The sequence below is a fragment of the Phlebotomus argentipes genome, unplaced genomic scaffold (genome assembly GCF_947086385.1).
Source record: "Phlebotomus argentipes unplaced genomic scaffold, Phlebotomus argentipes genome assembly scaffold_4, whole genome shotgun sequence".
Classification (NCBI taxonomy): Eukaryota; Metazoa; Arthropoda; class Insecta; order Diptera; family Psychodidae; genus Phlebotomus; species Phlebotomus argentipes.
This window is the reverse complement of record NW_026776174.1, coordinates 9,864,244-9,887,772: the sequence shown is the minus strand read 5'-3', so window position 1 is coordinate 9,887,772 and position 23,529 is coordinate 9,864,244. Positions and strand designations below refer to the sequence as shown.

The 23,529-nt window shown below is 36.9% G+C and overlaps 1 protein-coding gene across 3 annotated transcripts in view; it reads left to right on the top strand.

The window, feature by feature from the left end:
- The first annotated feature begins 1,369 nt into the window (after nt 1-1,369).
- The window catches only part of LOC132258096 (uncharacterized), a 40,281-nt gene continuing 18,121 nt past the window's right edge, over nt 1,370-23,529 (top strand). For all 3 annotated transcript variants that reach the window (XM_059755206.1, XM_059755204.1, XM_059755205.1), the window contains exons 1-4: nt 1,370-1,661; nt 7,406-7,504; nt 19,749-19,974; nt 21,746-21,897. In XM_059755206.1, coding sequence (XP_059611189.1) covers nt 7,487-7,504; nt 19,749-19,974; nt 21,746-21,897 — 396 coding nt within the window. In that variant the 5' untranslated portion in view covers nt 1,370-1,661; nt 7,406-7,486. The remainder of the gene's footprint in view (nt 1,662-7,405; nt 7,505-19,748; nt 19,975-21,745; nt 21,898-23,529) is intronic.

Below are 23,529 nucleotides of genomic sequence, written 5' to 3'. Positions count from 1 at the left end.
TACCTATGAATTTTGAGATACACCAAGCATTTTGTCACAAATTCTATGCTAGACAGTCTCTATGTATTGAACGAGCATAATGGTAGGGTAGAATTTTCCGTCGGCGACACAAAATGCCTGCGTAACCGCAGGTGTTTGCTGTAAATTACTCCAAACTATTCACAACATGCCAAGTGTATCACTGATCGCGCAATTTTAAAACACTTTACGTAGGCTTTTCCACTGCAAAAAGAATTTAAGAAGTTTAGATTAAAAGCCCACTTTATCGAAATATGAGCCACCAGATGAAACTTCTTTTTCACAACACAGTGTCTGAATTTTCCTTCTGTATATAATAAAGGAAATTTGGGAATATAATTTCTTTTTTCTCTCTCTCTATCTTTGCAGATCCACACTGCTTGACTTGATCCATTTCTCGATGTAAAATTTTTTTCTAAATAAGAAAAAGTGATTTTGCAAACACCACTAAATTGTACATAAATAAGACATTATTTTCCAACTCTTCTTCCACATCTACCGTGAACACACATAATAAAACGTAAAGTAATGGTTGTGTATAAAATAATACAATTTGTTTACTAATTATTCCTAAAAGGAAATTATATTTATTTGTTAAACGCGTGAACGTGTAATAAGAAACACATGTCACTGTGTAAATGTTTTTTCATGAGCTAAAAAGGGAAAATTTCTCCAAGACACTTTCCGCGAAGAAAGTGGCGCGTATAAACACAAATTGTAATAATGTTGTGAATTAATTTCCGTTCTACAGTGTTGTCTAATATCTTAAACGTAAAAAAAAATTAAGCACAGAAAAAATCAAGATAACCCCATTTTATAGAAAGCATAACAAAAAAAACTGTACATTGAACGTTCGTTTGACTATTCTCGAGTGGTTGTGAAAGTAATAAATAAAAAGTAAACTCTAATTTGCTAAACAAAAATATTGGAGATATGTATAATGAATTACCGTCCTTCTATTGATAATTGTGAACTTTATTAAGTAATACTATAATTATATTGCTAAATAGTAATTTTTTGGAGAATACATAAGAATCACACACGAACAATAAATAATTAGAGATTTTACTGCATCAACTGACATTTTGAACATTGACTTAATCACAGTGTTTGTGTCACATAAAGAGTTAAGCTACATTTTTCGGTTGATTGAGCTCCCAAAAAAGTCATTAAAAGAAATTCTGTATACTGTTTTTCATAAAAACATTAAAATCCGCTAAAGCGAAAAGATGATCTTCGATGGAGAAAAATCAAAAATAACTTGAAAATCATAAACAAGTGTTTTATATATTTTGACAAGAGGAAAGAGAGAGAGAGAGAGAGAGAGAGTTCGGGGGAAAGAGCTACAATATCAGAAATTCTCAAGTGAAAATGTGCCAAGTGGATAATTCAATAGCGTGTAAGGGTGAATTGAATGTACAAATAACATCAACATTGTCATCGGAATCATCTTTCTCCGCTCCAGCATCACTATTATCACAGCAATCAACAGCTCCAATAAAAGCATCATTGTCGTCTTCATTACTTATTACTATAACAACTTCAGGAATAAATTGCTCATTTGGATTAGCGCTATGTCGGATGTGAGCGAGAGCTGGTGATGACACACTTAGGTGGAATTAGGGACTCTCCTGCGTTTTAAGGTAACTATCTAAATCACCTTTACGTTGATTGTTGTTTATCTTTTCTCCGTCTTCCGTGTACCGCCTTCGCTCGTCGTATTCCTCTCTATTTAGACTACAATTTCGCCCTTAAGATCCAACCCACACCCCCACCATCATCCTTTGTGTTGCCATCAACTTTTTCCCTCAGGTTTCATCGCACCCCAATTCATCCTGACCACGTAGCAGAAGAGTTTTGTAAAATATAACGTACAGAGAGTGTCTGTTGAAATGCAAAAAATTAATGCAGCGTATTTTTTTATTTAATAATTTGCTCTACACCCATGAGTATTTATCGCATGCATCGTATAGCAAATGTAATTCACTTTTTACATATAAATGTGCATTTCAATTTCCATTTTGGAAATAGAACAATGAAGTGTACAAAAAAATTATTGGATTCAAATTAGATTTTTCAGTAATTAAAATTAAATCGCAAATAGAAATTCAATTTGATTATTTCCGAAATTAAATTTCATACTAGGTCATGAACAATCAAATTTGCATTTTTTTTAATACTTTCGGTATATATTTGTATTTTATTTATAACCTAAATTGAAAATATTTTATTTTAGATGAATAGTTTCTCTAGCGAGCATCTTGTGAAATATTAAACCAAGCGTTAGCACATTATCTACTACACCCTGTGCCAAGCCCTGTGCAATCTATTTCTTTTCTTTTCTCTGCCACACCAAAGGAAATTATATTCCAACTTATCTCACAATCCCATCGAGGATTAAAAAATTTCTGGGTATATTTGAATATCTGTGGTGGGCGCTGGTGTACAATATTTTACATAATATTCATACAAACTCTTTTTGTCCTGGCGGTCGTTTGCGCTGTGCCATAAAACATCAATGGGGTGTGCGGGAGCTGAATGGGAGTGGAGCTTAACGTAAAAGTCCTGCCTGAGTGGTAGTTGAGAGTGTGCAATAGATGAAATTGTTAATGAGTTTCGAGAAGACAAACATAAGAAAATACGTGGAGAAGTTAGTAATGATGTAATATTGTAGCAACGGAAATGGCAAACAAGAAATACTTCAGACGTCAACCCACTCACATCCTTATCACTCTCTTTTCCCAGAGAAAAACCAATTAATGCGAAACGGTGGCTTTCCATATATTTTTTTTGTCTTGAAGACTTTTTTGCCGACTCTTTTCAATAATCCCAAATGCTATCTCCCAAAGTCATTCTCATAATTTATCATGTATTGAATATACTTCGCTGAATGAGAAAGAAGGGGAGAGCGAGAGCGAGGAGGCGAAACCGTGTGGGAATACAGACTTGGTCAAGTTCCAAGTTCCTTCCCATTGTACTACATAATATGGTATTAAGTGTTAAAGAAGATCTTACAGTCAGGGAGTGGAATTTTCTCTATATCCCCTCCAACGTACTACCATAATACTTGGGGAGCTTCATTATTGATCTGAATAGCAAATATAAAAGTAATGAAATGGAAGTAACGTCGCTGTTGCAACACAGCAGAGTGGTTTATAAATAAACAGCGAATATAAATTGAGGGTTTTCACTGGTATGATAGTATCAGAAATTGGTATTTAAGGCTCTATATGGGATTGAATCTCCTCATCCTGAAGGTAGAAAGTCACCTCTCTCTGCCCAGCATCCTCAATATTATACTCAATTCTGTATACTAGAAAGGAAAATATATTTTTTACCCTGGAACTTCAAGCCTTTTCTCGTTATTTATTTTGTTTATTTGTTTCTCTCATTCTTTTCCCGAGGATTGCTTGATATTTTAATCTACCGCTGTACAAATTCTCTGTGTATCCAGAGTGACTCCTTCTCAATTTTACCCTCAAGACATCTTAGCAAATACTCTATTGATAAAAACATCACGTGCCATCTCTCGAAGATAATTATGAAAATGGATCGCATCTCTCAAATCATATCAAAGTGCTATTTCATCGCTAGATGATGCTTCGCCTCCCTTTTGGCCCACGCCATCTTTTCATTTCGTTAGAGATTACACGCATCTAGTTTGTTCTTTGGTTGATTTGTGAATGTAATTATGGAGTAACACATCAACTCTGCTGAGATTTGTCTCACGATCGCGCGCGTCTCATTTATTTGGCCGCCAGCCAAACGCCTTTTAATGCTCCGCACAAAATAGATAATTGAATTAGAAGTACATGTCTTATATACACCATTAGGAGATTAAAATGCTCTCTATGCACATTTATGATGTTCAGGAATTTTAACGAAAAGAAAAGAAGTGTTGCCTTCAGATCTGCAGTCTCTCGGTGGGCCTTCCAAGACTTTTCACATATTCAATTTAAATGTTCGCCAGCAGTGCTCTTAGGAGCATAAAAACGTGTTGAAACATTTATTATAAGGTGATTATTTTTATTTGCATATATGAGACACGCGAAATCTAATTTTGTAGAAGTGTTGCCTCCTCTCAACAATTGGTTGTTGGGTATATAAGTGAAAATTTTGAATATCTTCGCTTGTCTTCTGTGTACGAGGGAAAATTAAGAAATACAAGAGTGACAACGACAGGTGGTGGTCTCTCTGATGACTCCGATATTTAGTATCTAACATACCCATTTCCCTCTGGTACATATTTTTTAATCACAGATTCTACATACTCCGGCGTCTCATAGAACTGCACATTGCTTATTGCACCCAATTAATATCGACTGACTGTGTATGATATATGTGTGTATCAGAAGAGAATCATCTATTCGGATAAATAGATTTTGTCAATTACAATTAGAATGGCAGAGAATATTTTGCATGCATTCGCAATTCAATGTGTTACGGTTTCGGAATAGCCTCCATCATAAAACAGATTCGATCGCAATTCTTTTCAATTCGCCGACGCGTTCTGCAATCGAGAAACAATGTGCATCCACAATGTTTCCCCTTTGAAGTCTGAATTTTATTAGAGAAGCTTTGTATTTCTTGTTGATCGAATTATATATTTATGCACAATCGATTTTTTGGCATAAAATTTTACTTAGCAGTTCAGTTTAAATCGATAACGAGTGAGTCAGCTTGGCAATGTTTTCTGAGCAACACTCATCTACCGTTTAGTGAAAAATATATTTGGTTGAAACAGGAGAAAAATATTTAGGTATATTCATAATTTAATTGCACTTGCCTCAGGTATAATTAAATTAGCATAAAATTTGTGTACGCAGAGGTGAAAAAATAACCTAATTTTAATGAATAAACGCTAAAATATTCTCGTAATCGATTCAGTTTACGCTACCTAAGTCAACATTTCCTTCATCAGCTGCTTGTTTTCTTCTTTTCCCATAAGCTTATCGTTTGTCTTGTGTGTATTCGAGTAGGGGAAATGCATCATTTTCTGTTATGTTGTTTATTTTCGACATGTGAACGATATATTGTCTATATTTATGCGCTCTATTCTATAAAATTGGTTCCAATTACGTCGGGATTTTCGAGTACAGTGCGAGAAAGGCGAAAAATCATCATTAGCTGTTCAGCATATGTTGAAATATCATTGCGGTGTTGTTTGGTACAAAAGTGTCTTAATTTTTACATATGGACACATGAGTCATGCCTTTCACATGCACAAAATCACTCATGAGGCTCCATTCACAAGCCATCAACGCGTCAAACATGCTCTACATATAGCAATATTGATCACTGAAAACTCTGAGATGTTTTTCTCGTGATTCGTCCGGTCGCGTGTTTACCTCTGCAGAGATTTCGAATGGAGTAAAATTGCTCTCGGGTTTGCATGAACTTAATTAGTTATTCGCTGTGCTCGTGTTCCAACTGAATATATCGATGGACAGAGATTGATTTTGGGTAGGGATTATTCATCCTTTTCGAAAAGGCGCAGTGCTAGAGAACCAATCTACCGATTCATAAGCTAAATGTTGAGGAACTGACACGAGTAAATGTGAGCAATTTGAGGAATTTTGTTTTAGTTACAAAATCACTTTAAGTCATCAAAATAAATTCTGAATGAGTGCCAAATGGTGTCGTCATTTGACATAAAGTGAGATTCATTATATGTACATTTTTAAATGTATTTTCGTTTAGTATCTTATATTTCGTGTCCTCTATTCTTACTCGAAAGAGAAAAAAGTTTTCTCCTCACTTTTTTTGCCCTCTGTTGTTAAGCCTCTAATGTTGCCTTCACTTTATTTTAAACGTTTTTTATCTCACGCACAAGCTTTTATTTGATATTTAATTCATTTTGTCGCTACACTTCGGGAGGCGATATTCTGCAAATTTAGAAAACTTATGGGAATAGTTAAATTTTATGTGATTGAAGAATGGAAATTTCCTTGAGATGGTGAAACGATATGAGTAATATTATTACCTTTACCTAATTTATTGCAGATATTAAGACACTTGTGGAGGAGAAGGGTGAAATTTTATGTTGGTTCCTCCAATTTACGACCATGAGAGTAATTAATTGTCTCCATAACTTAATCAGGCTTCAACCCATGCGAACTAAGCTGAGATCTGCATTGTCAAGTGTAATTTCAGCTCCTGTACACGTGCTCAAAATGGGTGGTTTTTGGCTGAAAATTCATTTCACATCTTCGCATGTGATTTTAGGAAAAATTAAATAAATCCATGAGCACAATAAAATGCAATATAACGTACTCAAGTTGCCGCCACATGTCCATATAAATATCAATATATCCGTACATCAGCGAGACTTTTACACATATTATAATGTCACTTTATTACACTTCTAATATACATGGCCGTATATTTTGAACACCAAAGTATATGTACGTATATTACATGTCTTATGTATAATGTCATTCTGTCTGGCGTTCTGTAAAGTCAAATGGAATGGGTGTGAGGAAAAAAGACGCCTTGGCACAATCGTCACATAAAAATATAGATGAACTTGAAACATTTCTAATCTTTCTTTCAATTCCCTCTCTCTGTCTCTCGAAGAAATTAATCTCCCGCTTTTTCTCGCTTTTTGGCATGGAAATTTTTCTCTATAAAAAACGCACACGTACACACAATGGTCTATAGTGACACGATTTAAGACTCAAAGTGTGTGATAATACGTTTATAGCAATTTATCAGATGCTAATTAATTTATTTTCGTAGATTCTACAATATAGTATAGGAGCCTCCCATCAAATTAACCTTAAGATTGCGGAGAATTAAAGCGTGTTTTAGAGGAAAATTAAAACAAATGTGGGTGGAGAATTTCATTAGTAAAAATAAATATTATAGTCTCACGTTGTAAGATCATCGCGAAGGGGTAAATAAATTAGAAGAAAGAGGCTCATAATTTTTTCAAAGTCTCGAGACATTTATACGGACAGAAAGTTTCGTGTGAGCTGACGATTCTTTCCTCTCTCTCGCGCGAAAATGGTGACATGAAAATTTCCTCAAGTTTAACTGTGACGAATCCGCCTCTCTTCTTCCCTCTCGTGGCATTTTTCTGGCAATGCCACACTTTTTCTTCGATGAAAGTTGATAAAATTAGAAAATGCAATTAATGCGTAACATGCAATTCACAGCATTACTCATAAATAAGAAAATAGTCTAAGAATCTTGGTTTGATGCCACGGAGACGCGATAGGATTGAAGTGAATTAAATTCATTGTTGTCGCGACGGGCCGCACGCTAAAATAAGTTCATGTTCCTCATGTGAGATGTATGCCAAAAATTGCTGTCAAAAAACATTGTATGTTTTTATGCGCTTCTAAACTGCTCATCTCACTCTCCATTTCCTGCTTCTTTCTTCCAGATACTGTATCCACAATATCTAATGTCACTGGTTTTCTGTATACTCGAATCAACGTGAATCTACTGAGCAGAGCAAGAAGATATGGCAGCTGTAAATTCTGTAAGTATCACAGTAACCGATATCATACACTCTTATTTTATGTTCCATTGAGGGTGGATGAAAAAATGAGGGTTTCTGTACATTTACGCGTGTGTGTGTGTGTGTGTGTTTAAATCACTCACCACCGTGCGATATTTCCATAAGAAGATTACTAGACTTTTCACTCCACATAGGCGGATGAGTTTTCTATTTTTATATTATAAAAATATAATATAGATACATATGCATATTTTAAATGGTATGAAAGAAAACTTTCCATTTCATGCATCACTTATTTTTCTTATACACGCATCATGCGAAAATACGTGAATATGTCGTCTAAGGAGGTTTTGCCTTCACGCCAAAAATACCCCCGAGAATACTATACATAAATATTAAGTGAACGTCAACGTCCATACACCTGTTTTATCAATAAATCACCAACTATCTACTCATAAATTCCAAATCTGCGGACTTTTTTCCACATCAATTCAGCCAATACTGATTTATTTATGCTTTGCGATTTCGCTTTATTGTTAATTGACAACATCATCATAATTATGCCTTATGGTTTCCACCCAAACCACATCACCTGTAATAATAAAAATGTGACACATTTTTTCTCCAATTCTAGAGTTCGCCATAAAATTTTAATTGGCGAAAGTGTTATTAGCACGTACATAACATTAATTTTCAATCTCAAATGTTATAAATATCATTCTGGCATAGACTTTTTTCTGCGGTCGCAATAGCAATTGGATGGAAATGGAGGGAAAATGTGTCACATTTTCATTGTGTCACCACGAATGGCTTTTTGTAACGCCTATCATCTGCAATATTCAGGTTATATTTTTTTTGCTAAATACATACATAGAATGTATTCACTGACGTTGCTGAAATAATATGTTTCGGATGAATTCCCTTGAGACTGTGGAAAGGTGGAAAACGGGTATTTGTTTATTGATACAAAATAAGCTTTTTCTCACTTCAGGGGGTGACTTTTGCTTATTTTGCCGCATTTCACGTGCCTTTTATTTACAATGTGCTGCCATTTCATTTGCAACGACACTAACCCATCGCGGTTGATGAAGAAGAATTACCTATCCAAACAAAATTACGAAGAAGATAAGCGCGCATACAGTTTTTCTGTGTATCAACATTCAGAGCGGGTTAGAGAGGTGTATTTGATGAAATTATCACGTTTTACATAATTAATTTAATGTGGTGTGATGCAAAATTTTCTACTGCGTGTCAGTCAATTGGCCATTTCGTGGCACTCGCTGGTGCACTTGTGTTAAATTGTCGAGTTTATTCTGATGCAAATCATCTCTTTTGCTCCTCATACCATTATACGCTGGGTCTATACTATAATCTATGCAATTATTTAGGCATCATGAGTGTAACATTAGCATGAAGATGGTCCACTCACGTCTAAAGTAGGCCATCAGAGAACTAATTAGAAATGAAAATTTCACGATTACAGCGCAAAAATAATAATGCAGTCCTGTGAATACACTTATTTCAAATTAAATAGCACAAAAGTTTGAAGCAGCTGACATCGCAGTGTCTCGGTTGGAGTTGTTCAAATTTATTTCTCAAACAACCATTAATACAGCTTTTTATCCTCGGGGCCGAAGTGAAAATTGGTATTCCGTGGAATTTCTTTTTGTGACAATTCTCTCTCTCTCGCGCGCTCCACTCAATTGCAATTAAACCTCGAGGATTTATTGTCACATTGCGGTGCAAAAATACACGGAAACAATAGGAATTGAAATAGTCTGCGATAAGCATAAATCGTGCATGGAATGTGTGATTCCATTGTTGGCCAACCGGCATTGTGGTTCACAATTGAGACGAGAAGAGGAACCAAAGAGAATTTTGAGAGCGAGAGAGAGAGCGGGCTTTAAATTTTCTCTAGCAAATCTTCGAAGATATTTGTGCCCTCTTGACAGATAATACTTGTATGCGAAGTGTCCAAATAAATTCTTCGAACAGCGCTTATATGAAAGACATAATAGTGTTTTGCTTTGATGTATGGCTGAGTAGTGGCACTTTAGCAATTTCACATGTATTGCCTCTGCAATGATGTTCAACATTATTCCTGCAGATGCTAAATATGTCCCAAGGGAATGTTATTTGTAAAGTGTATAAATGTAATCGAAATGGTCATGGACCATGTCACATTGCAATCAACTTTTAACTCTACAGCATGTTGTGACTACCACTTTTATTTCTATCTTTCTCTCCGCCTCTTCTCTCTAATTCTTGAGAAGACATCTGTGGTGTCCTTTGAAATTGAACTATATTATTCACGACGACGTGAGACACTTTTCTCTCTCTCGCTCTCCGACATTTCTGGTTTGTGTATGAGGGAATCGTCAGAGCGGATAATTTATATATAAATTATTAGTTTGAAGTGGTACAATGGTGAATGGGAGGAGGGCGTTTTTGGACCCACTCTTTTGTCCCTCTCACTGCGCTACACTATAAAATTTTAATAAGGCGAGCCTTGGGTGGAGCGAGTAATTAAAAATTCCCACTGTTATTCATTATACTACGCTTTTCTTCATTTTTTCGGGGTGGACGAATAATTGCGTATTTATAAGACACACTTTAAATATCTCGTGTTAATCAAAATATTAAAAAAGGATCCCAGTTGCGACGGAATAATATGAGAAGGATAAGAAATGAAGATTTTCCCATCTCTATCCTCTTTGAATATATATGTAGGTGTACATATAGGTTCACATAATGTGATATAGCGATGCTACATAAGGCAACTTTCCTCCATATACGCCGTACATATATAAATCACATTTAATTTACGATTAAAAGACGACGGAGAAATCTCTACGAAAATTGTGAGCTTTATATTTCCCATTTAGTTACCCTTTCTCAATGTATTCTTATAACGTTATATACCAGCTTAGCGTGCATAAATGTTACGTTTTCCCTTTTATACTTGTGTACATACATATTTGGAGTTGAATTGTCATGTTTACCAAAACTATAATGTGCAATAATAAAAAAAATATCACTGATGTGGATATGAGGAAAATTCACTTCCCGGAAATCTCCATTCATGCAGACACACTTTCTCGAAAATATGAAAATGATGAATGCTGTACATTTCCCATTCGACACATTAATTGTGCGATCTCTTGGGTATATTGGTGGACTCATTTCCCTTGTGTGAACCTGGGTGCTATCTAACATGATAATATGTATGTGAAATTGAGAAACCATGCAAACGAAACATTTACCGCACAAGAGCAGAAATCAGCCTTGTGAATTCACGAAAACGTTAAACAATCGTAAATCAGACAAATGTAGCGCAAACAATCGCTCTGACTCCCCTCAGCCATAGAGCTGTATAGTTGTAAAAGGAAAACTGTATTTGGTGGCCGGAATGAAAGCAATCCGCCCGCTTTCCATCCCCCCATTTTCACACCCTCTCCACCGATCACATGGGCAACGAGGTTTGAGTGGGAAGTTAGCCCAATAAGCCGTGCAGACGCAAACAGAGATTGCACATTATATAGTGGAAAATATGTATACACCATGGCTGGGATATCGCAGAGATATACATAAAAAGAGGGAGTATAAAAAGTCGAAAAACAACCATAAATGGATGTCCTAGAAAATCCACTTGTCTGTGTGTGCCACAAATAAGAAATAATTTTTGTGTTTTTGAAGCAAAAGTCCTTCCCAAATATTTTGGGGCACACACAGCAAAGTATATCGCTGAGATTGGAGCGCCACGGAGGAGGGAAAAAATAGAAAAGCAGAGAAGAATATATTTTGCTATAATACAAGGATATCCTTTGATATTGAATTTTATTCAGCTCGTGGTGACAATAACGCTCCTTGTATGCCAAAGAGCTGAGTTCAATTGCGCGCGTGTTTCTTTTCTCACAGCGTGGAGAAAGCGTATTCCTTTATCGTTTCTGGATGGTTTTCAGATAATATAATCGCAGGTGATGGGCCGTAATATGCCTTGAGCACTTTCACGATACCACTCCTGACTCATTACATTCTCTTAAAGGCCTATCGCAGATGATGAAAAGTTTCAACAACATAATGCGCTCTCCTCCCCATACCAATACACAACATCCCGCCATGAGTAGAGAAACATTTAACTACTGATGATTAAGCACTCGACGGCAATAAATCTTCATGTCTGTTGCGAAACAGGCAGTAAGTCTGTCAAAAATATCGCTCACTGTCTGTTGTATTCCTTTTAATAAAAACACGTGAAATATCATATTCTATTGTTGAATCTCTCGAAGTCATGAATTTTCAAATAAAAGAACTTTTAGGCATTCGTTGCTATCTCACACAATACAACACAACTATTGTACGGATCACGAGATTTTATTCTTCCCCGTTACACTGTGTCAGATTCTATATGGGGTTGAATAATTTTATGTAGTTCTTGAGATATTGTTCCACTTCTTACATGGAGCACAGAGTGAGCGAATGAGAGAGAGAGAATAATTTTATTGTGTGTATTCACCATGGAAGAGGTATAATAGAAAATCAATTATTAAGCTATTAGGTGAGTTGATAAAGGGACAAAAGGGATTAAACTAACAACAAACGAGAGTGGGCAGGATGGTATATATAACAAACATAAAGCTGGACTTCCATCCAAATTTACGATACTTGGCGAAATGGTGAAAAATTTGAAATGGAGGAAATTACTTTGTATTACAATAATGTGCTTTTCTTGAATAAATATTTACTGTAATAACACTGAAAGTTGGCTTGTAGTAAGTGAATTAATATCCGCTTCCCAGTTGATTGTGTAACTTGCATCACATTTAATGTGAAAATGTATTGGAAACTGTGTTTTTTCATGTGGGAGTAGAAGTCCAACGACAAAAATGCGCAGTTTTTTTTATTTAATGTGAGTCATGAGAGAATGTGGCATAATTTGCTGTTTTAGTGTAGTGCTGCCGCCCAAAACTTGTCCATAAAATTCCTCTGTGCTGTGTTTTATGATTGCAACATCCAATAAGAATCTCACATTCTAGTGGAATGAACAGAATAAGGGGGTGGCATGAAAATATGTCCTCCAGTTTCCCCATATGTTTATATGGTATTGCTCGGATTTTCGTGTTTGACTCACGCTCGGCATGTACAATTTGAAATTTTATGTTCCTGTTAATTAAATTATCCGGAACTTTACACCTTGATAATTAACATATTTAACTTCCGCTACGTCAAAATATCATATACGATGCGATATAGTAAATTTTGTGGATTCCTCACAGAACCCACACGCCTCTCACTGCCAAATTACGCTATTTATTTGATCATACATAATAAAAAAAACCTCCACGAATTTCGTCCGATTTGCGTAGACCGTTTTTAACTACTCACCGCGCCTACAGACGTTTTTTCACACTCGCATTATAGTCAATCTCGGTGTCGCTCAGAGGAAATTTTCATGTTATTTCATCTTTTTTTTACTGTACATTTTTCACCCATATCGTCATAATACGTTGTCTTCCTTTTGGCGTCACCGCGTACAATGAATGAGCATGAAAAATGGTGAAAAGCGCGCTTCTATTTCCACGCGGCTTTTTTTCCAATGGGCGCCACAACAAAAGGTCGGTTTATTGAAGTTCATTGTAAAACAGAGCTACTACATTAATTAATAAGGTAAATATTGTAAGCATTCACCATCACCTGCTTTCATGCCCGCCACGAGCATTGATTTATCTCAGGGTTGTATTTCTTTGTCTTTCCACCCTCGCTGAATTATGTACACTGGGTCAAAATTCTTCGCATTTCTACATCAATCATACAGCGTAGGATGGAAATGTTTGCCATCCACCACCAATATTTGTTCATATGGGTGCGATAATTAAATCACACTCGCACTGATACAATTTAATCTTGGTGCAGCATGAATTGTGGCCTCAAGGTGCCCATCGACCTGAGCCAGCCCGAGCTCATAAATTACATACAATCCCTTTGTTATTAATTTCCTCACACGTGACGCTCTCGAGGTTTCACTGATGACTTCCAATGCCCACTTAATCGCGGTGATGTATGTAAATAGGAAGGATGTGTGGGCGGTCCGAATGAATAGGATGGTGTTAAACGGCGAAAAATAATTGCAGAGCACCGAGCAAATTCTCTTAATTGAGGTCGCCCAGGACGATTGCAACAATTAGTGACGATGGTTCGTTTGACTGGCCAGTCATTAATATGGACAGTGGAGCGCGGAAACAGGGTGCAAAGAAGATCTCAGAGCAATTCCTTGCTCTGCCAATCTGGATTTTCTCACCTGTTCCACTGCACATGCACTGTCACACCCTGTAGTGTCGATATTTCCCGCAGAAATCGCTGATTGGCTTTCCAGCTTTCCATTGGTGTACACACTGATTGCAATTAAATGTTAAATTCCTTATTGCCTTTTTTCCCGAAATACAAACAAACAGCAGAATTTTTTTTTAGCATGGCACAAACTATCTAGTATAAATTTGAGAGAGTTAGCTGAATTGAATTTTTTCAACATTGTGAAAATTCCGATCGTGATTAAAATCTTGATTGAACTTAAACTTGACACACATCATTGATTGCATTTGTTGCTATCAATTGGATTTTATTAGAAACATTCTATATTTGAAGTTTCCACGCATTTCTCTATAACCACAAATATTCTATATATTGCAATTATCCTTAATAAATGAGCTTTCTCTTATTTAAAGTGCTAAATTTCGAGCAAAAACATATTTTTTTGAAGAGTCAGTGCTAATGAAATTTTTTTTTTAACTTTTTGCTAGCCATTTAATATTAATTAAAGGGCAAGTTAAAGAGTTGATATCATTAAAAGTTTGTTTTTTCCAGAAAGATTAACATATTGAATGCAAATGCCATATTCGTCATGTCGTGAGCAGCGAGGAAAAAATAATACAGAGAACAATTTTCTGTGAATAGCTGTGCATCAGACCAAAGGGATTGGGTTGGGGTTTTAATTGAAATTCAGTGCTCGTACATATTAATTAAAATTTGCAATGTTTCTCAATTGGAAGTAATCGGATTATCAATTCGTGTACACTCTCTCGAGAAAATACGTATACTCACGCCTGTTTTATTTGAAAATGTAACGTAATCATATGTGGTGGAAATAACGTATGTGCGTTTAATAAATTATGAAATCTAGGCTGTGTGAAGTACATTTTGAAATTATTATTTTCGAGAACACACTCATACGATACACATTGTATTTTATTTTATTTCCTTCTAACGAGCAGTGTGTGTGCGTGATTTATACGAGATGATATTTTCAGTCAAACTTTTCTTTCTTTTCCGGGAGAAGAAGTCAGAAATGTCGTGGGAAAGTGGTCGGGCGAGCTTGATAAAATGCATGAGGGAATTTATGATTTTGCTCCAAGTAAAAGCAAATCTACATCTTTGTGCTCTCATTGAGGAAGACCACCTTCTGATTTTCCTCAGCATCCACTCAGTGTGAAGAAATGCTCTTAAACTTTTTATGAGCATAAATTTTAGGCTGATAGCCTTATAAAACCCCATGTGACTGAAAGTGTCGTGAATAAAATTCATCTTGTGGTAACTGTTGAGGCCCGCCAGTGGAGTGGCTTTTTATTTTTGCCTCGCCTACGGCAAATCAGGGATGGAGTGGGTGGGATTGAAAGGGTTGAATATTTTATATATATCCTCCGTACCGTCATTTTGCAATATTTAAACTATTAAGTGTATTTACTTTTACGATATAATGGTATTGTAAGTGTGTGAATTTCCAAAATTTCCATAATGTCTCTCTTTCCGCGCAATTCTGCTGTCTCTGCACACCATTTTGTCCGGGTCGCTTGCCCCAATTTTGACAATGATATAAGCAATATCAGCGAAAGTTAATGAAATAAAAGGCAAATTAATGGTGTTCCATACAAGACATTAAATTCAACCCTTGGGAACCATCCCCTATGAATGACTCTCCTTAATGACACCCAACTAAAGAATCTACCAAGTCCCCGTGGATGAAAATGGGAGAGAGATGTCTTGTTGGGGAATTTCACTTTCAGTCCAAATTGTTCCAAGCTGTAACCGTTAAATGGCAACTTTTGCTATATACTATTATTTTTATACCCATCTAATACCCCCATCGAGGCACTATAAACATTTGGAAAATTGTAAAATGTAAACAAATGCGATGATGCAAGGTATTTAAATTGTGTTATTCTTATTTCAACAATTCACTTTACATGGCGCACAGCACAATGAAAATGCTAGCGAAACACCAAATTTCTTCATTATTTAAATGAGCGAGGAGCGCAGACTTTTGACATAATTACGAAGGATGACGTTACAACACTATACAGGATTTCCCTTCGCGGAGCGCGTCTTGTGTGGGACGACACACAGTGTTGTTGTTGGAAAAATTGGCGGAAAAGGGAACATCTAGAATCACGTCACATATTACCCAGAGTATATATTCTCCGTGGGTGTTTATCGGAACAGATCATTTAACAGTATTAGAGAGTCAATTTTCATTGAAATCTCATTGACTGTGCGGCGCACGGATCAATTTCTCCCAAATGATCTCTTATGTACTTGCGCTATGTGGCATCAGACTTATCAGCATTGGAGATGATTTTATTGTGCATGTGTTTGTGTATAAATTGCCTTTTCTTGCCGAAAATATCTGACTGATTAACTTTTCTTTGGCAACAACTTTGGCGAGTCTCGCACAAAATTTCTCTCCCTGCGTTTATTATCATGGAAATTTCCCCCATGCCACTTTTCCTTGGAAAAACCATTTCTAGCGAGCGAGCGAGAGAGAGAGAGCGAAAGAGAGTGTTCATGCTTTTTCCTACTTGATGTTTCTTGCCACTTTTCTTCATGTTTTTGTTAACTTGAAATGGTATATATTTTGCTCACAAGAAAATTCTTCTCGTTCCTTTCATTCACATCGTAAGTTTGGTTCATTCCTTCTGAATCATCTGGGCAGCATTAAGTACATTTTAAAATGAACTATTTTACAAAGAAAGCTTTTTAACTATGAAAAATGTAATTGTGAATTCCTTCGGTGAAGAATTTTGCCGAGAAATTCAATGCAAAATATAGCTTTTCGTTTAATTAAATGATTCTGTAATGGGACTGAAAATGCCCTCTGTAACCAGAGAAACACTCAAGCCACTCTTTCTCGTCTATTAATCAAGTGCGATTAATATCTGCTATAAAAGCTCCGTACTGGTAAGGAAAGTTTTCCTCCAAAATTCGCCAACAAATAAATTCTGGTCTTGTGATTACCGGCCAAATAAATTCAGTTTTATTCCAAAGGTCTCTCCTCTCTGTGGACGCGTATAAAATATTTCCTTTGCCGATCCCCATACAAAATGTTACTAATATTTCATGTATTGTGTGGGTGAGAGAATGACTGAGCTTAGCGCGGTCTTACCTTTGACAAAGCCGCGTGAGAAAGTGGGCAGAAAGCGAGAAAAGGTGTCGCTGAATGCGTGAAATGATTGTAACATCAGGAAGGTGAGCTCCTCGATGAGTATTTAACCATGCCAAATCCATTTCTCAAAGAGTTATGGGATACCACAGGGGAAACCTCAATATAAACCCAGTGCCGTGACCACGTCTATACGTGCTCCTTGCCTATCGAGCGTTAAATATGGCAATAACATCACGAGTTTTGGGGAAGTTTTTCACGTAATACGTGACGAAGTTCACAAAACCGAATAAAACGTGAACAGAGTGATCGAATTGTCGAGGCGGGCTGTAAGCCCGTGCATGGGATAATGTTAGGCATCGGGCTGGCAATACTTGGCCGTCCGCATGGACCTCATGGTGATGCCCAGCATTCGCCCTCTCTCTATTTATTTTACTCAATATACAGAATGTCAATAAAACAATGTAATACTGAATAATTTTTAGCTCATACTGTTTGCCCACCGACCGTAGCTTCCCGAGCTCCGCATTCCCGGAATTGTACTCAATCAAAAAGTTCCAACCCCGCACACGGTATTTATATTACGGATGAAACTTTTATTTCACAGACGACAAACATATTTCCATCGGTGGATGGTAGAAAATCGTCAATTGATGCTGAATGTCGTTTCTCTTCCATTTTGTGTGCGCGACAAATTACAAATGAAGAGTGCTAAAAACACAACCCTCTCCTTGCCGCTCCACCCACCGACAATTCATCCTCCCCGCATTTGGCAAATGTACATAGCAACTACCACATTTGGAGTATTGTTAGATAAAATTGAGGAATAACAATGAATGGTGAATTTCGGGTGAAATTCAGCAGACTTTCTATTCAAGCACCGTGTTGGAAAAGCGAACCACACATTCTCCCAATGTGGAGGCATGTACGTAGGGATGGACATGATGTTTGAGTTAAATTAAAGGGTGTCACAATGGGGTTGGTTGAATTCAAGCAACCAACCATGAGATGAAACTTGTTGTATCATATATAATAATCCCATGATACATATACAATATGTAGCACATCCATCTAATACACGTACAATACATACATCTATATGTATTGTACATCTATTGGAGAATTGTCTTTCGAAATCATTGGCAGAGACATGTGCATCACCCAGAAACGAGCGCTGGAAATATAGTTTAGAAGAGACTTTAGCGACACTCTGTACATAGAGCAAGTTTAAATTGAACGTTCCGCCCGTAATGACTTCCTTTCGACTTATCTTCTTTATCTTCTCCACACTTCACAAACAATATACATATGTATGGAGATGGTGAAGCTTGAGCGCTCCACTACGTGATCCTACTGCTGTTGGAGATATCCTATTTCTTAACCGCTCCCACTCCACGCGCAGCCCTCGCCCACCCATTCAAAATGGACTTGAGCGAAAGTGTACATGGCCAATGGTAGTTGCCTAAACAAGTATGAGCATGGCGTCCAAGGAGGGGATAAGAAAAAGAAAACAATTTCTGTAAATTCACAAAATAGCATTCCTCCATTGCAGGATACAATTAGGAAGTAAATAATCTGTACTGTAAACATGCAATTTGCGCTCTTCGAAAGTTTATCCATTCATCTTCATTTGGAATCACAGTGAGCGTCGCTAGCATTTATGGAAGAATATATTGACGCAATTGGACAGTGTGTCTCATCGTGAGAGCGTAATAATCATGAAAGCAGAATTCACTCGACCTCGATCTGACTCATCCTTATTTTTCCGCCACCATTCATCTCTCGTCAGAAGAGCCACGAGATACAGAGAGACATACAATTTTATGGGTAGATTATTTAATTCCTGCCCAACATTAGGAACATCTGCACAAATAAATCTTTTATATATGTATTCCCATTCATGACCATGACTGCGAATATCTGTGCAGAGGATAATGACTTAATTATTAACATACTGAAATCCTTAGAAAAATTTCTACAAGACTCGAACAATATAAAAAATTTTTTTTAATAATTTATTTTCACTTCCACAGCACATAGCCAAATGACATTCGTCAAGCAATAAGCATCTTCTCTTGGAGTTGTGGCGCAAGCATCCTCAATTCACTTCTTTAATATTTCACGCAGGACATGGAGAGGAATATAAAAAAAAAACTTTTTAGACATGCATTTACCAAAAGTATGAAGGCTCATTGGAGGGAGAGACGGATATTCGTAACAGAAAATACTTGTCACGCAGAAACATAATTCGAATTATGTCGACAACAACATTGAATAGAAACTCCCATAAAATTTGTCAAGTCGACAGAAAAACATCATTTCTAAGTTATTGTATTGCCTCAACTTCACAAAAAGATTTTCCTGCTATGCTACACATACACACACACACACACACACTCGCATGAAATACACAACATGAGAGAGAAAATACCAGTCTTGAAAAAGAGAAAACAGGGAAATTATTCGATGTGTTCGCATTTTTTGCCATAGTTTGTTGTTATTGTCGACTCATTCTTCGTCTGTACCAATGGTGACAGGATTTGTGATTGCTTTCTAGGTCATATTGAGCAAGGATCATATAAATCAGAAGCAAAATATAGTTTCTCGTTTCCGACTAATACATCTACGAGCTCAAAGGAATAATACATTGTACACTAGAAAAACTTCCAGCATCAAACTAGAAGACTAAGAGGATATTAAATAAATATGTGGTACTAAATAGCGTCGAAAAAGATGAGGAAAAGATAAAATAAGATACACGCAGAAATTGTTGTGTACGTAAATTTCAGTATTGGCGTGATTTAATGCATTCTATTTCCAATTTAATCGTTTCAGGTGCAAAGTGGTGGGCTCCGACTACCCTTGACAGGATTGGCACCCCCTAGAGTTCTCATGTGTAGCGCCTCGATGGGTGCCGAGGGATCCGTGACACTCCAATTGCGTGAAGCTGTTCAAGCACCTGACGCAGCAGCTCCACTGGATGCCGCTCTCACGATAGGCTATCCTGATCCTGAAATTCTAGCCGATATGCTCGGCACTCTGGGCAATTTGCAAGCAGCAGGTGAGACTCTTTTTACGCTCCGTGATAAATTCCCCTCTCGCTAAATGATATAAATTAAGCCCGCACATCCCGGGAAATCCATTGGCATACACCAGCAGCACGAGGAGGAAAATTGAAAATGCTTCAGAGAGTCCTCTTATTCAGTTTATATTGATTTTCCCTTCATGTGATATGGGTTTGGGGATGGGGTGGGTAGAAGTGCCTCTTAAAAGGATGTGGGAAATTTTATTTTCAGCCAAATGGATGTCATATCAGTGAAAATTTTCGATTCTCCTTATTTGCATAGTAAATTTTCTCTTTTCATCCCACCCATGCTATTGTGAATATGACGCAGTCTCTTACTATGTCAGGGCCCGGAATATGGCAAGAGACGAAGGAATTTTCCCTGCATAAATACCAAATTTATTCGTTTTGATATGCATTGGAATTTTTCACGACAAGAGAATAAGAGGAAGAGAGCACCTCTTGGCTTTTGTAAAGGTGTACACAGAAGCATTGGGAGAGTATGGCTGTAGGTGAAAAGTGGAGCAATTCTGTGCGATTTCCGTTTTCCCATTTTCAAGTTTTCCATCACAAAATATCACACTCATGTGTAGGGGAGTGATGCCTAATGCGGTTGTGACTTGAGAGAAAAGTCATGTATTTTTATTGGGAAATATTTTGCAAGTTACATAAAATTTGTATTCTATTGAGAAATGTAATGTTCTGAAAATTTGGGCAGTTCCCGTTTTGGCAGACACTTCCCTACACCCTTCAAATAGGATTTACTTTTCTTGTTTCACATTTCCATTTTCGCTGAATTGCTGTCGTTTTCTATGTCTGCTCTCAAGAAATTTATTTTTGGCAATTCAATAGTAGTGTAGAGTACGGCAGAGATTGTCATCGTAATGAAAGTGTCATGATTTTTCTGCATCGCATGGCATTTAAGGCAGTCAAAAGCGGGAGAGAGAAAGAGAGGGATAATAGAGAGTGAGTGAATATCCTCAGTTTAAATTATACATGGTAAGAATTTGCATAATAAACCATGTAAATCACACTACAAACTGTAGGCACTATATAATATGAAATGGTTAAGATTATAGGAAGATGTTTGAACAATAAATCTACAGCCTTCATTCTCATTGTTCCTTCACTATTCATACTATTATTCTCCCATGTTTTATTCTTCCCATCCATTCTAATTTAACTTCCTATACTGTTCGCCAACGGAAGAGGTTGTGGAGGGTAAATACAGTAAAATTGAATGTGGTGTTTGCATTCTGAATCAAAATAGTGGTAAAATTTTCCAACCAACCACCACGAGATGGCTTGATAGAGAATAAATGTACATACATATGTATGCTGAAGGGAAAAAAAGTACAATTTTCCCTCGAGTTTGCTGTTCTTTTCACTTCTCGAAACACCCCACCGGAGAGGGAGCAGACTGAAATTACTGTACGATCTCTCTCTCTATCTCGTCTATGGGGATACAATTAAGTGGCAACAACTTTATGTATTGAAGAAAGTCCATCACATATTCACCAGTGTTCGTTAGAAGGAATTCGAGAGCAAACTGTTATAGGGACTCATCACTAAATAAAGACGGGAAATGTGTTCTCACCGAAATCCTCTTTAAAGTATCTGTTTATGGAACTGATATTTAATTCATATAATGTGTTTTGAAATTTACCCAGGAGTTTTAAGGACACATGAGACCGCCATTTACATTAGAAACTATCTCGCTGTATTTCAATCTCTATCATCCACTCTGTCTCTCTCTGTCTCCTTTCAGCAACCAATACGAACAGCAGTGGTGGTGGCAGCAGCAGCAAAAATAATAATGAGACATCAACATCAAACGGCAGCAATGCAAATGCGATGTCAGTGAAAAAGGCCCGACCCAAAACAGCATCACCAACTCGTCACGGACCGCAGCAGTGCCAGGTGAAAATTTAATAACACTCACTATATACTCACCGAAAACATTTCCATCCTCTCTGCCCAGCCAGACTCTATTTGAATTTTCCCCGCTTTCTTCTCGAGTGCAACATTGAAAACAACATACCAGGGCACGAAGGGGCTGAGGGAGGACTCGCGTCTATTATCATTTTATCAACGTAGCAGTCATGCTCACTAAATTGCCAAGCAATTTACAATGTCATCGTCGTAAATTGGTTTCACATTCATTTTCCTTCTCAAGAGCCAGAGGAGAAATTGTAAATTCAATGCCATCATTAGCTTTCTTCATTTAAAATGAGAGGCAGTGTGAGGGGTTGTAAGCATACCCAAAGTGTAAGTGAGGTCCGTACTCCGGATCACGAGGAAATTAATAATATATTTTGCACAAGTAAAGAGCTTCCAGGCGCTATATATGGTTGCTTGAAGAAAAATGTCGGGTATGTTTCTTTGTGAAAAAAAGGTAGAATAAAAATAAGAAAGGTTCTATTCACATACAAGGACCTGTAATAATTAAAATTTCGTAGAAATTATACAGATTTTTGGACAAAAAAAATATACACACAAACATAGGTATTAAATTTCAATTCTAATTAATTGCAAATTTCATAAACGATATAAACTTTCATATTGGGAATTTTTGAAAACCACTGACAACATACATTTTCCCCTCACATTTTCAATCCTCCAGAGTACTTTCCAATACATTACAGCTAAATTAGTGTGACTCTTTTGAGTTTCAAATGACTGCTGGTGATACTACAATGCGGTCCTGTCGGCGAATAAATTTTAAAGCTGGACGTAAACCTTTAATTTAGGAGAGAATTCGAGGAATTGCAAAGAGAAATAAAAAAAATCGTCGTCCTTCAGAATTTTAATTCAAAATTTATGAAAAGCAAATGGAATTAGAAGAAACCCTTTCTTTTTTCTGAATGCAGGAGCGCGACGAAGCACTTTGGCCATGATTCGCTGAAATTCTGCTATCAATTCCACACTCTTGATTTATTTGCCATCAAACCACAAAACGATTTAGTATGAATTTCAATTAGGGTGAATGCCTTTGGAGTATACACGAGAGATATCTTGAAGGGTGGGTGTACATATTGCGGGGACAATTTGGAAACAATTGATATTGAAATTCAATGATACCTCACATGGAGAATGTATGTACATACTTCACCGAACTTGAGGGTATATTCGTCTTAGAAGCAATTTTTAAAATATCGCTGCGAAACATAAATGCGAGAGGAGTGAGCGGATCAAGAAACATAAACAAGTTTTTTCTTCTGCTCATGACTTTCCTATCCATAAAATGAAATAGAAATTCATTCGTGCCAAATTGGTTTCGTCTTTCACAGGATGTTCCACTTTCTACTCCCACTTTTGTCCTGAGTTCTCTCTTTCTCTCCTCAACATAGCAATGGAATGGTCCAAGGGTGAAATTTAAACATTTTCACGTGTCACAATTGCAATTTTTTCGGGGCGACTGCGGGGGGTTTTGATGTGTCAGACTAAAAGAAGAATACGAATTGTGTAGATGTGTGCAGAACGACCATGGTTATCTTTTACGGTGACAGGAGTCTAATGGAGTTTGTGCGTCGTTTGAATTTTAAGTGCCAC